The sequence below is a fragment of the Chiloscyllium plagiosum genome, chromosome 23 (assembly GCF_004010195.1).
Source record: "Chiloscyllium plagiosum isolate BGI_BamShark_2017 chromosome 23, ASM401019v2, whole genome shotgun sequence".
NCBI classification, from domain to species: domain Eukaryota; kingdom Metazoa; phylum Chordata; class Chondrichthyes; order Orectolobiformes; family Hemiscylliidae; genus Chiloscyllium; species Chiloscyllium plagiosum.
Genome location: NC_057732.1, coordinates 17,916,289 through 17,938,668, shown reverse-complemented (window position 1 = coordinate 17,938,668; position 22,380 = coordinate 17,916,289). Strand labels below are relative to the sequence as shown.

At 40.9% G+C, this 22,380-nt stretch overlaps 1 protein-coding gene across 1 annotated transcript in view; it reads right to left on the bottom strand.

Moving 5' to 3' along the window:
• Positions 1 to 746: 746 nt before the first annotated feature.
• The window catches only part of lamb1a (laminin, beta 1a), a 99,328-nt gene continuing 77,694 nt past the window's right edge, over positions 747 to 22,380 (bottom strand). Inside the window, exons 27-33 of the mRNA XM_043713615.1 lie at positions 22,122 to 22,325; positions 19,054 to 19,198; positions 8,407 to 8,614; positions 7,883 to 8,024; positions 5,774 to 5,950; positions 4,163 to 4,322; positions 747 to 1,911 (exon numbers count right to left, since the gene is read on the bottom strand). Of these exons, the coding sequence (XP_043569550.1) occupies positions 1,775 to 1,911; positions 4,163 to 4,322; positions 5,774 to 5,950; positions 7,883 to 8,024; positions 8,407 to 8,614; positions 19,054 to 19,198; positions 22,122 to 22,325 (1,173 nt within the window). The 3' untranslated portion in view covers positions 747 to 1,774. The remainder of the gene's footprint in view (positions 1,912 to 4,162; positions 4,323 to 5,773; positions 5,951 to 7,882; positions 8,025 to 8,406; positions 8,615 to 19,053; positions 19,199 to 22,121; positions 22,326 to 22,380) is intronic.

The following is a 22,380-nucleotide window of genomic DNA, read 5'->3' as shown; positions in this document are numbered from 1 at the left end:
TTTCAAATGCAACAAGATCCAGACAATATCCCAGGCTTGGGCTGACAAGTGATAAGTAACATGTGTGCCACACAAATTCCAGGGAAAACCCTGTCTCCAGTAAGGGACAATCTAACTGGCACTGAACCCCTACTATCAACATCCTGGACATTACCATTGACCAGAAACTCAACTGGATGCATTACATAAACAGTGGCTACAAAAGCAAGTCAGAGGTTCAGAATACTGTAATGGGTATCTCACCTCCTGACCCAAAGTCTATCTACCATCTACAAGGCACATGTCAGGAACATGATGGAATATGCCCCACTTGCCTGGCTGGGTACAGCGTCAACACTCTAGAAGCTTGACACCAACTAAAGACAAAGCAGCCCACTTGATTGGTATCATATCCACAAGCATCCACTCCCTCCTTCAATGCTCACTAGCAGCAGTGTGTGTACTATCTACAAGATGTATTGCAGAAATTCCCCCAAAATCCTTAGGCAGCATGTTATAAATCCATGACCACATCCATCTAGAAGAACAAAGGCAGCAGATACATGGACGACCACCACCTGACAGTTCCCCTACATGCCACTCATCACCCTGACTAGGAATTATATCAGTGTTCTTTCACTGCCAGTGTGTCAAAATTCTCGAATTCCTTCTGTAAATGCATTATAAGGCCACATGCAGCATGTAGTCTGCAATGGTTCAATCCACAAATGATTTTTTTTTTTAAAAAGTTGCAAAGACCAAGGCAATTTTTTTTTAAAAAAGCATTTATTGCGCAATGGATGTTTATGATGTCCATTTTATATATGATTTGAATGCAATAAATGTATTCAATACTGGCTACAAAAACGTTTGCTACCTTTTCCGGAGAACTTTAACTTCATTTTCCACTAAGTTTAAAGAACAATAATATAAAAATACTGCTGGTGCTTGCAAATTGCATTTTATGGTTGCAACATTTGTTGTTAAACATTTAAAACACAGGTAGCTCTCCTATAACACGTGTTTATAAATACGATATGGTTGCAAGGCAATTTGTGAAAAACAAAGCGAACCCCTGTTCACTGTTCCATGGATTCCATCCCCTGCTGGAGTTGAACAGCAAAACCCAGCCTCAGGATCCTACATCTGCAAAATGCAAATTCAGTGTGTTCAGCTAAAACAGGAATGCAATCAGCTCTTCAAGCCTTGAAACTTATTTCGAGACTGGGAATTGTAATCTACATTTAGGAGGAACTTTATTTCAAACTGTGGGAGAATCTTGGGGAGGACCGGACTTCCGTGTCGGCATCACTTGGGCAGTCAGCTCACGCACTTTCTGGTGAAGAGCATCTTGAAAAGGTACAATGCTGTAGTCAGTGATTTTTGTGTTACAATGTTAGATTTACTCTATTATTTAATTAAAATATATGATTTAAAGATGTACTTAGACTGCGCTATCGTTTGTGTTATGCTAATTGTTGTGTTTAATTTTTACTGATATTTTTAACGGTTTGCCTGACCCCTGTTTTTTCCATCAGCCCTGTTATTTATATTATGCTATTTTCTACAAAAGGTTGTCACATGGGAACACAACTACTGTGTTATAGGAGAACTACGTGTAGAAATCAAAGTGCTTACAAATAATGTACCACTTTAAACAACGACTCAATAAATTTGCAAGCTTTCCTTTTAAAATGTTGGCTTGGCATGGATTGTTCTTCAGCTTAACAAGTAGAATATTAGGGATTGACAGGAAGGCAGCTTGAAGTATATAGTGTCAGTGAAGTGATTCTCATTATAAACAGGTACTATAGATGGCAACCTTCTGGCTAATCGTTTGCAGCAATAAGCGCACATCTTCTTCCAATTTTATTAACTTTTGGGCTTTTTCCTCCAAAGCTTTTTGGTTGTCTTCATAACTTTTTTCCAGTTCTGTAAAGAAACACAACGTCAACTTGCAATTCTTGAGCAGTTAGATATGAATACATAATTTCTGACAGCAGTCTTATCTCATCTGCTTTACGATTCAATTAGCTAAAATCTTTATTCATATTTAATATTTCAATGTATGAAGAGGAAGATATTGACATCGAAAATAAAATTTCCAAATTTTGCGCGCAAGAACATCACCTTGTCAAAGCTATTCAGAGCTGGAGGATGTTAAATCAATGCTACAGATTCAAGTAGGGATCTCTTTAGCTGACACTTGTTAAGTAGTGTGATATGAACATGTGGTCAGATCAAAGTGCATGATCAATACTTGATTAATTTTAACCCTTCCTGACAATATGCTTGCAGTACTTAGTGCAACTAATATCAAGTGATTTGCTTTGAATAGAATAGAAATGAAAAAAATCACAAAAGCTACAGCTTGATCAAGTCATTTAACCAAACTGGGGAGGCCTTTAGGAGATAGAAAATTCACATCCATATCACAATGCATGGACTGTAGATAGATCAGTTTGTTCAGACTTAGTTTATTCCAGAAGGTTCTGGTATTCATACCCTCGGTATAACCTGTCCATGCCGACCAGATATCCCAACCCAATCTAGTCCCACCTGCCAGCACCCGGCCCATATCCCTCCAAACTCTTCCTATTCATATACCCATCCAAATGCCTTTTACAATGTTGCAATTGTACCAGCCTCCACCATTTCCTCTGGCAGCTCATACCATACACGTACCACCCTCTGTGAAAACATTGCCCCTCAGGGCTCTTTTATATCTTTCCCCTCTCACCCTAAACCTATGCCCTCTAGTTCTGGACTCCCTGACTCCAGGGAAAAGACTTTGCCTATTTATCCTATCCATGCCCCTCATAATTTTGTAAACCTCTATACGGTCACCCCTCAGCCTCCGACGGTCCAGGGAAAACAGCCCCAGCCTGTTCAGCCTCTCCCTATAGCTCAAATCCTCCGACTCTGGCAACATCCTTGTAAATCTTTTCTGAACCCTTTCAAATTTCATAACATCTTTCTGATAGGAAGGAGACCAGAATTGCACGCAATATTCCAACAGTGGCCTAACCAATGTCCTATACAGCTGCAACAGACCTCCCAACAACTTTACTCAATACTCTGACCAATAAAGGAAAGCATACCAAATGCCTTCTTCACTATCCTATCTACCTGCGACTCCAATTTCAAGGAGCTATGAACCTGCACTCCAGTTACCATCAGTACCAAGATTGGTATAACACTGAGCTCTGATCAGATGGGGAAAAACTCTCTTTAAATCTAACTGCAACTAACATACACATAAAACTTGATTACTTAATTGTACCGCCAGAATAGGAGTAATTAATGTGAAGTTACCACAACAAAATTACTATCAACAAGACTGAGGAGATGGACATTCAGACTTGGCTGTGCTAAGAAATAAGATGTTAGCAGATGTAAGCATTGAAAATTCTAAAGAAATCCAGTGAACTTCACTAGCAATAGACCGATTTTTGCTGAAATAAAGCATAAAGCACATCTTGCAAAGTCTACAACTCTTAAATCTAGGCACTATCAATTGAAACTACTAATGAACCACTAGATGGCACTTCCCTTTGAGTGCTATAACTGGCAATTTATCAATTTAACTTCAATCTATTGCAATCAAAATAAGATACATGCAAGTCAGAACACAAAACAGTTTTAGATGCATTTATATCGTTCCTTTCTTTAAAAAAAAAGTCTCCTAATCTAATCAGAACGAACTGTTGCTGATAGTAAAAGAAAAAAATCTGTTGCTCATTCGCTCTTTGTGGACAATGTGAACCAGAAATTTTTGTTATGTTCCTGGCACAATGCCTTGTACTACTTTGTTGCTCACTCAGACCTGACCCCAAATTCAGTCCAAACAAAATTTAAACCCTCAATATCAATAGTCACGAAATAGTATCTTCCACTTAGTCCAAACATTTTGATGACTGTCAACATCAATGAGTAATTGTTATGCTACTCAAACCAGAAGTAAACAGTACTGTGTTTCAGAATGTAAGGCTGTTGAACAGCTGGACTGAATTCCATCTTACTCTGGATTTGGTACAATACATTAAAAGGATTTTTAGCAATGAAACTGGAGTTTAAGCCATAAATACTTGTAGAAGCAGCTTCAGTGTCTTGCTTGAGCATTTTCATATTGTTTGCCCACTGAATCATATGATCACCACTTTACGTTCAATGTAATACTTACTCTGTAATAACTCAAGTTTCCGACTTGCATCTGATAACAAAGATTCAGCTTCGACCTGCAATAACTTGGCTTTTTTCCGAGCATCAGAAGCTGCATCAGATTTTTTGATGATGGTGTCTTCTACAACGGTGTACTTGCCTTTCAGGACAGTGTCGAGTACCTAGGTTAAAGGCAGCACCTTTAAAATATGGTTAACATCTCACAAAGGATGGGTTACCAATGTACTCTGCAGGATGGCTGTCTACTGTATTCATATACTGGAATCAAGATTTAAATGTATAGCACAATAATTAGATCAACAGCTCAAATGGTAGGACATATCTATGTTCAATGAACCTCCCACTCCTTATTTTACCTGGAACCATCCGGAAATGAAATGTAACGTATTCACACAGCAATGAGCTAAACTCAGGTGTTGAATTTCTACACAGGGTAGGAGTACAAAAGGAGAGAATTTTGGATAAGGCAGTGACTTACAGCCTGAGGAATTGAGAGCAAAGGACTCCGCCAGAATTAGGTACCCTCATCTAAAACTCATTAAGCCGCCACCAGTGGAACAGTCAGATCCTATTCCCTATCTTAAGGGAGTGTTAAGATCGTGAAGTGAAAAGTACCTGACAGAACCAGATGCAAGAAATTAAAAAGATGGTGAACCTGCTATCTGCTTTATTTGAAAGCAAAAGGACTTTCATTTATACAGTGTCAACCAGAATCTTTGAATGTTACAGCACAAAATCTTTCTTTTCCCACCACATACAGAATTTTCATGAGATTTTCTTAAAATCACATTTTGATTTCCAGGGGCTCCTTCCCAGGAACTTACTTATAATGAAGTACAGGGCAAATCAGAGCTCGAAGAGTTCATCAGTATCCTTAATTATAAACCCTCAATTAAAATTTAAACCCACTAAACTCCAAAAAATTTCCTAGACACTTGTTTTTAAACTGACAAAATCACAGGCATACGTTAGAAACAAAAGCTTTATTTTCCCCTCAGAATAAGAGACGAGACAATTCAAAACAAAATAAAAAGCTATCAGAATAAACACTACTTACTGGTGAAATCAAAGCTAATATATTTCCATAACATATTCCTAACAGCTGGAACATGCCAACTATGCATTTCTGATTTAAACTTAACAATTGACAGTGTTCATTACAGTATAATTCACTGCACTGCTTTTCATATAGTAGCTCCTGAACACGCACAGTTTTAACGTGCAGATTCCAAATTCATTTGTAAGCAACCCATTACCTCAATGATTTTAAGTTTTCCTAGCCTCCAGTTAACAGTCTTCCTTTCATGTGCTTAAAACCGTTCTGTTCTTTCTGCAGCCTTCCTCTCTCTCGCACCTTCTCTCTATGCAACCTTATAACCTTCCTCCATCCAAGTCCACAACCTGCAGCCACTTGCTCTTCCCCACCCTATGCCCATTGTTTCTCTTTGACATCCATCTCAAAGAAGTCGAGGCTAGAGCTTCATGTCACAGTTGAAGAGCCTGGGATTACTTTTCCAGAAGATGAAAATGTTCTAGGCTGAAAATATTTAAATAAAGTCAAGACAAAATGAACTGGATTCTAAATTTCCTTTGAATGATCAAAAATGCCTACCTGTTTGGCTTCATCTGCAGTCTGCTTTATTTTATCTGCTGTGTCCCCAATGTTTTCTGCAGTATGTGTGTTGTCAGTGGTCTTTTGTTTTATTTCATCAATGTCCTTTTCAATCTGTGCCAGGCGTTCAGTTGCATTGTTGAGGCTTTGTTCTGATGCTACTGTCTCGGATTCAATCTAAACAGCATTTAAAACAGCAAAGGTTTTTTTATACTGAAGTACAGGAGGTAAACCAAGAACAACTTATAGTCTTGTAAGCTATTGGATAATTGCATTCCAAGTCAGAAGTTCAACACAGGGGTCAAACATTTTCATTTAGACTATAAACCAACATCTTCACATACCCTGTTTTGAAGTATAAATTGTACTGGTTTTCCAATTAGATGTCTAATTTCCTTGCCCATTAGACCATACCATATGAGAAAGTGTGTAATAGATGGTGTAAATGAATGCTAAGGCCTGTCATAAATATAAACCTTAGCTGGCACATTAGAACCACAGCAAAACTGGAAACTTCTTGAATGCTGAAGAAATTTCACCTCTATGAATTTGAGTTTTCTATTGATTAAAATAATGAATGTAAGAAACAACTTTGGCAACAAAATTAGAATGCGTAAGGATGAGAAACATTTACCACTAACACAAACATCAGTAAGACTGAAATGATTGAGATTGGCGTCTAGCTATAGGCTAGTCTGCACTCAACTAGCATGATTAACTAAGCAATCTTCCTTTTTTTTTTGACCAAACTAAATGATACAACATACTACCCAACTGCAATTTCTCAAGTTTCATGGCTTGAGAGCAGTAAATTGATTTGTAATATATGTATACAAAGAGACATTTCAAATTCTTTAATGGTTGAATTAAGGCTGCTACCTTCTTTACTGTCAAACGTATTTGCTTTACGTTTCACTGAGATGACAAGTTTAAACAAACAGGCATCCATCTATGAGCATGAAAGGATTACTGAAACAGACAAAACCGTGCTACAACCAAGGATATGAGAGCAAGAGAGAGAGCGAGCGAGAGAGAGAGCGAGAGAGATAAAAGACCAGTCTAACTGCAACAGATTGTGCTGTGCATTCCCTGTCAAACAAATATGCACTTAAGAAACTGTAATAGTTAACTTTGCTCCAGTTCTTTGATCTAATCACAGGGGCTACTCTGACTTAGACTGTGCAGGGACTATTTTGTGATCTAAGTGGCGATACAGCTGAAGGCAACGGGTGAAATGCTGGCATTTTATCATGAAACATAAACCTGCACAGAGTAGTTCAAAGCATATGACATTAGCACCCTAATGCATTACTGCTCTGGGTTAGCTAAAAATTCACAATTATCAGGTGAAGGCATCAGGGCAGCTTAATAACTACAATAGAATTTTTCAAACCCAAGTACAATCTTACAGAAGAACCTGAACAAAAAAATAAGTGGAATAGTTTTGAACCCACAGCCATATTCAAAACACTGCGAAATGTTTGTTGAAAGATAAGTTTTTAATTTCTTTACCCCCACGAATGGTGAGTAAATGCAACATCTTGTTTGGTGTTGCACAGAATGTGAAAATCTCCAGTTCCTGGTGTGAATCTAGTTAGCTTATTTAGCTAGTGCGCTGCAATGCGGGTGTAGAGGGGTTTCCTGTTTCACATCACTGTCTTGTAATTTTCCATAAAAAGTGTGCACATTGAAACATTAACTAAGGAGTGAAACTGCTGCAATACCTATTAAACAGCTCGTGATGCCAAGTTCACATCTGAAGGATGGACATCTGTGCAAAGTACCAAAGCCTGCACTAAAATAGTATGATAGTATTTTCAGGGGCTAAGAGTGCAGGAGGGAGAGTGACAACAGTATATATTACACACAAATCAATTCCAATGGTCCAGCACCAAAGTCTTGGGTGGGGGGTTTAAGGGTGAGGGTCAATTTTACAGCAGATTAAAGCTAACATCAGAAACTAAAATAAACAAGCTATTGCAGCACATGCAAAGTTAAAACTATGACAGTTTCCCTACATGCAGAGGGCAATGGAAGAGTAAGGACATCAAAACCTCTATTTATAAATTCCTTCCAAATGAAGTCCAACTTATCGATATAAGAACATACTGAGGTCAGAAGGTCCTGTGTTCCCTCAATGTCTTCGTTAGCTTGTTTAATTGCTTTCACAGCTGCGTTCTGTGCCTTTTCCGCTTCATCCAAGGCCTCCTTCACACGATCAGCTGCAACTTTAACATCTGTTGCATGGATTCTGCACCACAGGAGTAGCCACGTTAATATAATCAGCCTCTGAACTTATATTCATTATGCATTTGGAGAAAATTAAAACAGGAGATTTGGCTAATCCAATTTCCATTAAAATATGGCATTTGACATTTTTAATTACTGGTGACAGCAATTATTTGAGGATACTGACGGATGAAAATGTGAAGAAAATCAATATTGAAAGATTGATTTAGTAATATTTCCAAATTTAAGAAATATTTCATTACTCAGTGAATGAATATGGCTAATATATAGCAGTAAAATGAGAGGACAAATTGTTGAACTCAAATAAGTTCAAAAGGAGGTATATATTTTAAAGTAAATAGCATCTACCAGCTGATATATTTTAAAGAAAAAGAATGACGCACTTGGCCTTCCTGGCTTCATCCAACAATGCTTCAGCCCGCTCAATATCTGCAGCACTCTGGTTTAGAATCACTTCCACATCTGACAGACTTTCCACTCGGTCCCGAATGTCACTGGTCAGGTCCTGAAGCTGCTGAGGAGTGGTGGGCATTTCTAACTTCAGTACTTCATTGGCAACTGCCTCAATGCTCTCCAGATCAGCGCCGTCCTCTGCAGCATGTGCAAAACAACGCGGTTGTCTTTTTGGATCAATTAATTTTTGGATAAAAGTAAAATGGATTTCAAAGTGCAACCAACAGAGAAAGGCCAGTGAATTTAAAACATTTTAATTTCAAATGTAATCAGGTTTAGAAACCTAACTTGCACACACATACTTTTGAAGAGAAAAGTGATCTTTTTATGAACTAATGGCTGCCCATGATATACCAACAAGACAGACAAGAGCACTGTACCTTATTTGATTGGTTCCTAGCACTGGGTTTGCACTGACAAGTACAATGTGGTTGTTAAACTGGACTGAAAGTTCTCCACAGAATAAGCACTGATGTTATTGAAATGGTTGCACCCAGAACAATAAACAAAACTAAGGAGGTCTGCAATGTTTATCTTTTAAATCTTATGTTTTTTGCTACACTTTAATTACTGAGATGTTTAATTTTGTTCTATCTTTCTACTTAAGATTCTTGCACTACTGTGCCACATTGTGTGGTGACATACACATCTCACTGTACTGCTGAACCTTTGCACTCGAATATGCTTGACAATCAAAATTAAAAAGTCAAAAATCAAAGAGGGAGTTCGTTTTCTTCGCAAAATATCCAAATGAGATCCATTTCATTGTATCACCTACTTGGTCCTCAATTCTCTCCTTATTTGAAAGGACACTACAACTGGATCAAATTTCCAAACAGTATCTACCTGCCCAGGAATAGCATCACTATCTTGAGTTTGCTTAAAATACAAGAGAAGTATGTACTTGATAAGTATGTACCAGTCAGACAAGGAGGAAGTTGTCGAGCACGGGAGCCATAGTTTACTAAAGAAGTTGAATCTCTTGTCAAGAGGAAGGCAGCGGCTTGTGTGTTAGGGATGAGACATGAAGGCTCAGCTAGGGTGCTTGAGAGTTACAGGTTAGCCAGTAAAGACCTAAAGAGAGGGCGAAGAAGAGCCAGAAGGGCACATGAGAAGTTGTTGGCAGATAAGATCAAGGAAAACCCTAAGGCTTTCTATCGGTATATCAAGAATAAAAGAATGACTAGTGTAAGATTAGGGCCAATCAAGGATAGTAGCGGGAAGTTGTGCGTGGAGATAGGGGAAGCGCTAAATTAATATTTTTCATCAGTATTCACACTAGAAAATGACAATGCTGTCGAGGAGAATACGGAGATACAGGTTATTAGACTAGATAGAATTGAAGTTCACAAGGAGGTGGTGTTAACAATTCTGGAAAGCGTAAAAATATGTAAGTCCCATGGGCCGGATGGGATTTATCCTCGGATCCTCTGGGAAGCCAGAGAGGAGATTGCCGAGACTTTGACTTTGATCTTTATGTCTTCTTTGTCTATAGGAATAGTGCCAGAAGATTGGAGGATAGCAAATGTTGCCCCCTTGTTTAAGAAGGGGAGTGGAGATAACTCTGGAAATTATAGACCTGTGAGCCTTCCTTCAGTTGTGGGTAAAGTGTTAGAAAGGGTTATAAGAGTCAGGATTTAAAATCATCTAGAAAGGAATAAGTTGATTAGGGACAGTCAACAGTGTTTTGTGATGGGTAGGTCGGTCCTCACAAACCTCATTGAGTTCTTTGAGAAGGTGACCAAACAGATCAATGAGGGTAAAGCAGTTGATGTGGTGCATATGGATTTCAGTAAAGTGTTTGATAAAATTCCCCATGGTAGGCTATAGCAGAAAATATGGAGGCATGGGATTGAGGGTCATTTAGTGGTTTGGTTCAGAAATTGGCTAGCTGAAAGAAGATACAGGGTGGTGGCTGAAGGGAAATAGTCATCCTTGCGTTCAGTTATTAGTGCTGTACCTCAAGGATTTGTTTTGGGTCCACTACTGCTTGTCATTTTTATAAATGACCTGGATGAGGGCGTAGAAGGATGGGTTAGTAAATTTGTGGATGACACGAAGGTTGGTAGAGTTGTGGATAGTGACGAAGGATACTGTAGGTTACATAGGGACATTGATAAGCTGCAGCGCCAGGCTGAGAGGTGGCAAATGGAGTTTAATGCAGCAACGTGTGAAGTGATTCACTTTGGAAGGAATAACAAAAATGCAGAGCACTGGGCTCATGGTAAGATACTTGGGAGCGTTGATGAGCAGAGCGATCTCTGTGTCACAGATTCTTGAAAGTTGCCCCCCAGGTTGATAGGGTTGTTAAGGCAGTATACGGCATGTTGGCTTTTATTGGTAGAGGGATTGAGTTTCAGAACCAGGAGGTCATGCTGCAGCTGTACACACATCCGGTGCAGCCACACTTTGGAGTATTGCGTACGGTTCTGGTCACCGCATTATAGGAAGGATGTGGAAGCTTTGGAAAGGGTTTAGAGGAGATTTACCAGGATGGAAGGAGGGTCCTATGAGGAAAGGCTGAGGGACTTGAGGCTGTTTTCATTAGAGAGAAGGAGGTTGAGAGGTGACAGTTGAGACATACAAGATAATCAGAGGGTTACATAGGAAAAAGGCTCTCACTGTCCAACCTCATATGGTGATGGCTAGCACGAGGGAACATTGTTTAAAATTGAGGGATGATGGATAGAGGACAGAGGTCAGAGGTAGTTTCTTTACTCATTAGTGGGGACATGGAACACATTGCCTGCAACAGTAGTAGACTTGTCAACTTCAAGGGTATTTAAATGGCCATTGGATAGGCATATGGACGGGAATGGAATAAAGTAAGTTAGATGGCCTTCAGATTAGTTTCACGGGTCAGCGCAACATCGAGGGTCGAAGGGCCTTTGCTGTAATGCTCTATGAAAGGGGCTTTGATGAGGTTAATGATGGAAAGGCTTTCTGATTTTTGAAAGTACCACCAGAATAAAAAAGCCTTTCCCTTTGAAAGGGCCTCTACTGGCAATGGCACAGTAGTGACTTCAACTTGTTCAAAATCACTGCTTTCAGTTTGAAACATCCACTATTGGTAACAAGGCCATAGTGGATATAAATTTAAGATAAACAGCAAAAGAACAAAGATAGAAGTTAGCCCTGTTTATGCAAAGGATATCTAACACTTGCAAAGTCCCATCAGGAAATGGAATTAAAAGGTTTTGAACGGGAAAAGAGCAGTAGAGGTAAGAGTAACAAGAGTTAGCACAGATTAGGAAAAAATTCTGACCAATAAATTACTGACTACATTTGGCTACATGCCACTTTTTCAGCAACACTGTCCAGAGCACAGCACTTTTCACTCCTGTAACTACAAACAGTAAGAAAACCAAAGATCCACTGTCACAACAGTAATGCTGAACCCCACGGGTTCCATGTGCACAGTCCAAAAACGTTCAAACTGATCCAGCCCCAAATATTAGTCGCTAGAGAAATTCAGTTTAAAATGGCCCACATAAACGCTATTATTTCAAGCTGGAAGCCAAATGATAAAAGCAGGAGATGTGCAAAGCACAGTTCTCGGCTCTGAAGTTTGTTTGACTAACACATGGAGAAAAGATTTATTATTCCTCCTTAACTGTTGAAACTATCAGTCAAGCTACCTTTCACCAGCTCAAATCATTGGAATTGTTTCGTTAATCTTCACGGAGATGTTTCCAGAATGTGCATCAAGCAAGAAATGAGAATATAGAATATTGATCTTGCACAACAAATGCAGATTTTCAGAGAACAGTTATGTAGAAAGTTTCGATGAAATCACTGATCTCATTTACTGAATGCAACGGAATTCAGTTCAGTTGAACAGACACTTCAAGCACATCTGGTAATAATAGGTGACAAAAGTCTGTGTGAAGACTGTATAAGGAGAAGTTGTCACAAAGTGAATGATGGAAGCATCTTAATGAAAGAACATTTTTTGTCTCACTCATGGTCTGTTCAGTACAAGCATTTTACTTAAAACAACAACCAATGAGCAATGTACTCAAACCTGACTCATTACTCATTATCTGACAAGTTTGCCTTCTATGTACAGCCTAAGTGTGCTACAACATAAACTAGACTGAAAAGGCACCATGGAGAAAGTGAGGACTGCAGATGCTGGGGATCAGAGCTTAAAAATGTGTTGCTGGAAAAGCGCAGCAGGTCAGGCAGCATCAAAGGAGAAGGAGAAACGACGTTTCGGGCATAAGCCCTTCTTCAGGAATGAGGAGGGTGTGCCAAGCAGGCTAAGATAAAAGGTAGGGAGGAGGGACTTGGGAGAGGGGCGATGGGAATGCGATAGGTGGAAGGAGGTTAAGATGAGGGTGATAGGCCGGAGAGGGGGTGGGGGCGGAGAGGTCGGGAAGAAGATTGCAGGTCAAGAAGGCTTATCTTAGCCTGCTTGGCACACCCTCCTCATTCCTGAAGAAGGGCTTATGCCCGAAACGTCGATTCTCCTTCTCCTTTGATGCTGTCTGACCTGCTGCGCTTTTCCAGCAACACATTTTTAAGCTCTGAAAAGGCACCATGCCAAGGCTGGTGAGAAGTCTGTGTTACATCAGTTGTTCTTTTTTCTTGACTAGCTGTGATAACAATATAATAATTATGGGATGATCAACACTTGCGATAAAGCACAAGAATGCCAAAGCAGAGGAATAAAAACAACAATTAAATAGATAACAGCTAAACTGTAGAACCCTATTTCCTGATAGTAGGAAAATCAAAGAAATGAACTTGAATAAGCAAATGTCATAGAGTCATAGAGATGTACAGCATAGAAACAGACCCTTGCGTCCAACTCGTCCATGCCAACCAGATATCACAACCCGATTTAGTTCTATCTGCCAGAACCCGGTCCATATCCCTCCAAACCCTTCCTGTTCAGATATCCATCCAGATGAGTTTTAAATGTTGCAATTGTACCAGGCTCCACCACTTCCTCTGGTAGCTCATTCCATACACATACCATCCTTTGAGTGAAAAAGTTGTCCCTTAGGTCTCTTTTATATCTTTCCCCTCTCACCCTAAACCTATGCCCTCTAGTTCTGGACTCCCCCATCCCAGGGAAGAGACTTTGTCCATTTATCCTACCCATGCCCCTCATGATTTTATAAACCTCTATAAGGTCACCCCTCAGCCTCCAACGCTCCAGGGAAAAGAGCCCCAGCCTATTCAACCTCTCCCTATAGCTCTAACCCTCCAACCCAGCCAATATCCTTGTAAATCTTTTCTGAACCCTTTCAAGTTTCACAACATCTTTCCGATAGGAAGGAGACCATATTTGCACGCAATATTCCAACAGTGGCCTAACCAATGTCCTGCACAGCCGCAACATGACCTCCCAACTCCTGTACTCAATACTCTGACCAATAAAGGAAAGCATACCATACGTCTTCTTCACTATCCTATCTACTTGCGACTCCACTTTCAAGGAGCTATGAACCTGCACTCCAAGGTCTCTTTGTTCAGCAGCACTCCCTAGGACTTTACCATTAAGTGTATGAGTCTTGCTAAGATTTGCTTTCCCAAAATGCAGCACCTTGCATTTATCTGAATTAAACTCCATCTGCCACTTCTCAGCCCATTGGCCCATCTGGTCAAGATCCTGTTGTAATCTGAAGTAACCTTCTTCGCTGTCCACTACACCTCCAATTATGGCGTCATCTGCAAACTTACTAACTATACCTCTTATGCTCACATCCAAATCATTTATATAAATGATGAAAAGTAGTGGACCCAGCACCAATCCTTGTGGCACTCCACTGGTCACAGGCCTCCAGTGTGAAAAACAACCCTCTGTCTTCTACCTTTGAGCCAGTTCTGTATCCAAATGGCTAGTTCTCCCTGTATTCCATGAGATCTAACCTTGTTAATCAGTCTCCCATGGGGAACCTTGTCGAATGCCTTACTGAAGTCCATATAGATCACATCTACTGCTCTGCCCTCATCAATCCTTTGTTACTTCTTCAAAAAGCTCAATCAAATTTGAGAGACATGATTTCCCACACACAAAGCCATGTTGACTATCCCTAATCAGTCCTTGCCTTTCCAAATATGTGTAAATCCTGTCCCTCAGGATTCCCTCGAACAACTTGCCGACTACTGACGTCAGGCTCACTGGTCTATAGTTCCCTGGTTTATCCTCACCACCCTTCTTAAACAGTGGCACCACGTTAGCACATCTCCAGTCTTCCGGCACCTCACCTGTGACAATCGATGATACAAATGTCTCACTAAGAGGCCCACCAATCACTTCCCTAGCTTCCCACAGAGTTCTCAGGTACACCTGATCAGATCCTGGGGATTTATCCACTTTTATGCACTTCAAGACATCCAGTACTTCCTCCTCTGTAATATGGACATTTTTCAAGATGTCACCATCTATTACCCTATATTCTATATCTTCCATGTGCTTTTCTGCAGCAAATACTGATGCAAAATATCCAACTTCTCATCCACACCCATGCCCACCCTCCATCTTCCAACAGTCCCAATCCCTCAAACCCCATCTCTTCCAGCCCCAGCCCTTGCCGTGTTCACCATGCCCTCTGACCTACCCCTCGCTGAGGCTGAGCGTGCTGTTTTCAGCAAAGGACTCAGCTTTGTACCCTTACGTCCCCACCTCAATGAATTCCGGGCTCGACATGATGCTGAGCTCTTCTTCTGTCCCCTTTGCGCTCACTTCTTTGGGCAAGAGTCCTCCCCCCACTCCACAGATCCTTTTGCATCCCTCCAACATTCCACCTCTAACTGGACACCCCCGGCAGGACAATTTCCTGTCCTCGATCTTTTCATTGAGAATTGCCGACAGGACATTGGCCGCCTTAATTTCTCTGCCCCTTTTACCCATTCCAACCTCTCTCCATCCGAACTTACTGCCCTTTGCTCCCTTAGGTCCAACCCCAACCTTGTCATCAAACCTGCTGAGAAAGGGGGTGCTGTTGTCGTCTGGCGTACTGGCCTCTACCTCGCAGAGGCTGAGCGCCAACTCTCAGATTCCTCCTCCTACCTTCCCCGGAGCATGACCACACCACTGAGAATCAAGCCATTGTCTCCAACACCCGTGACTGACCTCATTTCCTCCAGATGCCTCCCCCCCACAGCTTCCAACCTCAGTCTCCCAACCCCGGACAACCCGTTTCTACCTACTCCCCAAAATCCACAAGGAGGACTGTCCCGGCAGGCTCATTGTGTCAGCATGCTCCTGCCCCACTGAACTTATTTCCTCCTACCTTGACTCCATCCTTACTCCTGATTCACTCCCTCTCCACCTACATCCGGGATTCCTCTGATGCCTTGCGACACATTGACAGCTTTCAATTCACAGGCCCTAACCACCTTCTATTCTCCATGGATGCGCAATCTCTTTACACCAAGACGGCTTGAAAACTCTTCGCTTCTTTTTCAAAAAGCAGCCCAAACAATCTCCATCCACCACCACTCTCCTCCACCTGGCTGAACTGGTTCTTTCTCTCAACAATTTCTCCTTCAACTCATCCCATTTTCTCCAAATCAAAGGTGTAGCAATGGGCACCTGCATGGGTCCTAGCTATGCCTGCCTTTTCATGGAACATTTCTTGTTCCAGGCCTACCCGCGTCCACTCCCAAAACTGCTTTACCGGTACATTGATGACTATTTTGGTTCAGCTTCCTGCTCTGGTCCTGACCTGGAAAAATTCATAAACTTCGCTTCCAGTTTCCACCCCTCCATCACCTTCATCTGGTCCATCTGCGACACTTGCCTTCCTTTCCTTGACCTTTCGGTCTCCATTTCTGGCAATAGTCTATCCACTAAGATCCATCCATTTCTGGCAATAGTCTATCCACTAAGATCCATTGCAAGCCCACTGACTCCCACAGCTATCTGGACTACAGCTCTTCTCACCCTATGTCCTGTAAGGACTCTATCCCTTTCTCTCAGCTCCTTCACCTCCGCTGCATTTGTTCCGATGAGGCCACTTTCCAAAGTGGTGCTCTTAATATGTGCTCCTTCTCTAACTGTGGCTTCCCACCTACAGTTGTTGACAGGGCTCTCGACAGCGTGTGGTCCATCTCCTGCATCATGACCCTCACTCCCTCCTTCCCCTCCCAGAACAAGGATAGGGTCCCTCTTGTTCTCACCTTTCCCCCACCAGCCTTCACATGCAAAGAATAATCCTCCGCCATTTTCGCCAACTCCAACACGCGCCACCACTAAACACATCTTTCCTTCGCTCCCCCTGTCTACATTCCGCAGAAAGCGTTCCCTCCGCGACAACCTAGTCCACTCCTCCATCACACCTAACACCTCTCCCATCACACACGGCACCTTCCCATGCAATCGCAGAAGGTGCAACACCTGCTCCTTTACCTCTTCCATGCTCACCATCCAAGGCTCCAAAACACTCATTTCAGATTAAGCAGCATTTCACTTGTACCTCTTTCAATTTGGTCTATTGCATTCGTTGCTCCCAATGTGGTTTCCTCAACATCAGAGAGACAAAACGCCAACTGGGTGATCGCTTTGCTGAGCACCTTCGGTCTGTATGCAATCAGGTCCCAGACCTTCCCGTGGCTTGCCACTTCAACACACAATCCTGCTCTTATGCCCACATGTCTGTCCTTGGCCTGCTGCAATGTTCCAGTGAAGCTCAACGCAAACTGGAGGAAACAGCATCGCATCTTCCGACTAAGCATGTTACAGCCTGCCGGTCTCAACATTGAATTCAACAACTTCAGATAATTTTATTTCATTTATTTTCCATGACTCACCTTCTCTCAGCCTCATATAAATACCTCCCTATTTCTCTCTTTTGATTAGCTTTGACAAAGGGTCAGTTAGACTCGAAACGTCAGCTCTTTTTTTTAGATTAGATTACTTACAGATGCTGCCAGACCTGCTGAGATTTTCCAGCGTTTTCTCTTTTGGTTTTTTGCTTTTATTTGATGCAAAATATTCGTTTAGTATCTCCCCATCTCCTGTGCTCTGCACAAAGGCCACCTTACTGATCTTTGAGGGGCCCATTCTCTCCCTAGTTACTCTTTTGCCCTTAATGTATTTGTAAAAACCCTTTGGATTCTCCTTAACTCTATTTGTCAAAGCTATCTCATGTCCCTTTTGCCCTCTTGATTTGTCTCTCAAGTATACTCCTACTGCCTTTATACTTTAAGGTTTCACTCGATCTATCCTGTCTATACCTGACACATGCTTCCTTCTTTTTCAATGTATTCTATATAATCATATTTTATCAGCAAATCAAGCAGATTGGTGCAATTCAGGACAAAGCAAACCATGTGATTGGCATCACAACTACAAAACATTCATTCCTTCTGCTACCAATGCTCAGAAGCAACAGTCCCTTCCAAACCCACATCCACCACCATCTAGGAGGACAAAAAGGTAACAAATACTTGGGAACACTACCACCTGCAAGATCCCCTCCAAGCCACATACCACCCTGACTTGGAAATATATTACCGTTCGTTCAATATCACTGGGTCAAAATCTTGGCAATCCCTCCCTAATGATGACAGTGTCCTTGCCCAAATGGATTGCAACAGTTCATAAAGCCTGCTCCAATACCACCTTCTCAAGGGCAGAGTGTGAAGACAGAAAAATTTGCAACTATGAACAATCGCAGAAAAAAGTATTTTAGTTAAAAATCACACAACAACAGGTGATAATCCAACAGGTTTAATTGGAAGCACTAGCTTTCGGAGCGCTGCTCCTTCATCAGGTGGTTGTGGAGGACACAATTCTAAGACACAGAATTTATAGCAAAAGTTTACAGTGTGATGTAACTGATATTATACATTGAAAAATATCTTGATTGTTTATTGAGTCTCTCATCTGTTAGAAAGACCATGATAGTTTCACTCTTTCATGTGTAAATCACAAAACCTTTTTAAAAAGTTACATTCTTGGGTTAACTGTAACAATTGGCATCTTCCAGATAAGATGTTAAGATGTTGAAGGTGTTAGCCCCGGTGTTCCTTGTCTGTGTCATAATGTTTAGGCTGATTCTAATCTTAAAAAGTGAGTTAAGAGTCTTACATGGATTCATGCAGTTTTTGAGCAAAGTACAATGTAACTCTGCAATGTACAATGTAACTTTTAAAAAAGGTTTTGTGATTTACATATGAAAAAAGTGAAACCATCATGATCATCCTAACAGATGAGAGACTTAACAAACAATTAAGGTATTTTTCAATGTATAATTTCAGTTACATCACACTGTAAACTTTTACTATAAATTCTCTTACAATTGCATACTTCATAATCACCTGATGAAGGAGCGGTGCTCCAAAAACTAGTGCTTCCAATTAAACCTGTTGGACTATAACCCGGAGTTGCTCGATTTTTAACTTTGTACAGCCCAGTCCAACACCGGCATCTCCAAATCAGAAAAATTATTAATATGGTTGTAAATAGCAAAAGCCAATTTCAAATCATGCAACTCAAAAAAGCTTATCATTTGGATTCTACTTCACTATTGATATTATTTGATAAGTAATATTACAAAATTCTATTACATAACAGAAATACAGATGACAACAGTTAAAGGTTTAACCTCAATTCTTACGTGTAAGAAATTCTCTGATTTGTTTAATAAGATTTCTTAGGTCTTCATTGCTCTTGTCCACTTTGTCTTTTGTTGCGTTGGTTCTTAACAAGACCTTTTGTGCATTTAGTTTAGCTTCATCTGCTTTAACTTTTGCATCAGCAACCTTTAGGGACACAATATGAGCACTAATTAATGCCACATATAATCAATAAGTGTGCTCAGTGAAATTTCACTTAATTGCATCCACCCAAGACAGCAGCACAAACTATAATGAAATCAGAACTGACTAAAGCAGGAAGCGACAAACTCAGATGCAGAAGCAGCAGGACTGAGACAACATCGGGTCTTGAGCTGATGTGTCAAGGAACAAAAATATAAATTGCAGGTCTGGCAGCATCCGTGGAGAGAAATCAAAGTTATGTTTTGGGTCCAGTGACCCTTCCTCAAGACTGTCAAGTAATACTTGTGCCACACAATTGCCAAGTAATGACCATCATCAATGAGAGGATCTAACAATCTCCCCTTGACATTCATTAGCATTGTTGATGCTGAAATCCTCACCAGCATTCTGGTGAGAAATACCATTAACCATAAACTGATGAGGACCAGCCATAAAAATACTGTTGCTACAAGTGCAGCTTACAGGTTAGGAATTTTGCAACAATTTCAACTCGCCTTGTAACTTTGGGGCAGCATGATGGCTCAGTGGTCAGCACTGCTGCTTCACAGCACCAAGGACCTAGCCTCGGGCAACTGTCTGTGTGAAGTTTGCACATTCTCTCCATGTCTGTGTGGGTTTCCTCTGGGTGCACCGGTCTCCTCCCACAGTCCAAAGATGTGCAGGTCAGGTGAATTGGCCATTCTAAATTGCCCATAGTGTTAGGTGCATTAGTTAGAGGGAAATGGGTCTGGGTGGATTACTCTTCGGTGGGTGGGTGTGAACTTGTTGGGCCGAAGGGCCTGGTTTCCTTACTGTAGGGAATCTAGTCTAGTCACTGTCGTCTACAAAGGTACAGTCAAGAGTGTGAAGGAATAATTGCCACTCATTTGGATGAGTGCAGCTCCAACTACACTAAAGCAACTTATCCAGGTTAAATCTCCTGCTTGATTGCACCCCATCCAACACCAGTAAACACTCCTTCACCATCAATACAGTAGCAACAGTGTACCAACTCCAAGATCTTTTTTAGCAACTTACCAAGACGTTCTCAAATTTTGTCCAGGGTTACCCTCTCGAAACCACTCAATCGCTTTCCTCCTTCCATTCAGACAAGCTATCAAACCTTTGGTCATCTGCCCTAATAACATCTGATTGAACAGCTGAATCTAATCGAAATAGCCCAAGGGTTTAGCAGGTGAGGAGTGGTGTTTTCTGATTCACTATGGGAATGGGTAAATTACTAATTTTATTGTTCTGTATAACCATCAAATTATAAAGTCACAGGCAGTGTTGTGGTGAGACTGAGATGGTATAGAGACAGTGTCCAAATCATTATCTGCGGCAATGAATGAGATCCCTAAAAAACAGCATTTATGTTTCAGAGTAAAATTGATTAGTACGATGACAGGATCTATACATTCATAGAATTGCACTGTAAAATAGTTAGACTAGATCAGAGATAGGATGAGTCGGTCAGTCACCTTTCTCTGCCCCCCTCACTGTTTTATAATTATAAAGGCCTGATTGTTTAGCTGTCTTTGATAAGTCAACTCTTCCTCCCACGAATCAGGTGAGTAAATCTCTTTTGAACTGCCACCAATGCCAGTATATCCTTTTTAAAGTGTGGAGACTAAAATTGCACACAGTACTTCACATGTAGCCTCATGGACACATGTTCAGTTGTAATAAAACTTTCCTGTTTTCAAACTTCATCCCCCTAGCAACAAAGACCAAAATTCCATTTGTCTTATTAATTACTTGCTGCAGCTAAATGCAAACACTCGGCATTTCCTGCATGAGAACGGCCCGATCCTCACACTGCAGTTTTTCTTTTAGAGAGTGTCTTTCTTCATTTAAGTAATAGTTTGGCTTTGACTCTTTCTACTGAAGTGCATGATCTCACACTTGCCTACTTTAAACTCCATCTGCCAAGTCTTTGCCCATGTACTCAAATAAATTATATCCCCTGGCAGATTCCTTGTATCATCATCACAACACCTATTTTTGTATATTGGATATATTATACTCTGCCCCCTTCTCCAAATCATATATATAAATGGCAAATAATTAAGGCCTGAGGACTGATCCTTTTGGCACTCCACTAATTATGCTTTACCAACCTCCATCCACATCAATTAATCCTGACTTGGCCTCTCGTGAGTTGATCAACTCTCAATCCATGCTATCACAGTACGGTATTTCCAATCTTTTCCAGTAACTTTTTATGGGAGACCTTATCAAATGCTCTCAAAATCTAGATACTTCACCTCTGGTTTCCTCTTTATCAACTCTGCTGATTATACTCTCAAAGGACTCTAGTAAGTTTGTCAAACATTGTTGAACCTGTTTGATTACATAAATATTTGCTAAATGTTTTGCTATCTCTTCCGAATAATGACCCCTGGCATTATCCCAATGGATGTTAGGCTAGTTTTGATGAAACATGATCACAGACTTGAAACGGGAATTACTCCTTTCTGCAGAGATGTTGCCAGACCTGCTGAGTTTCTCCAGCATCTCCCGTTTTTATTTCAGACTTCCAGCAACTGCAGTATGTTGCTATTATTATGATTAAATGAGAAACCATATTTAACAACTGTCACATATAGATTCTATTAAAGTGGCACAGTCAGCGGAAAGAAAAACTCTACAAGCAGAGTACAGCATTTTTTTTGGGATGGTCAAATGCCAAAGATCTGGTTCAGTATTGAAATATATTGCACAGTCTGTCAACTGTTTCAATGAGTGCTGTCATGAAGTGTCGGAATCCAATTCCTAAAGTGAGTATTTGCATCTTCATTCACACGTTATAATCACTTTGAGACTTTCCTTCCCTAAAAAAATCAAGCAAGCAAAGCAACAAAATGCTTGATAAACTGCACGTTGGTTTACTTGGCAGCTAACATTTCCGAATGCGAAAACATACCATTTTTGAAAGCTGATCCACTTCTGCCAAAGCATTTAGAATCTCGGTGTCAAAATCCATGGAATACTGCCATGCATTATGGGCCAAAGTTACAAGTCCATCACAGCCAATGCCACCACACTTTCTGGTTCCATCATCAGCGTGACAGTTTGGACCACCACACTCCGCTTCAGCACATGGCAGTCCTGCAGGGCCACCACAAATCTGAGCAAAGAGAGTGAACAGCGAAGGTCAGAACATGCACTTCAGAAAAACTGAG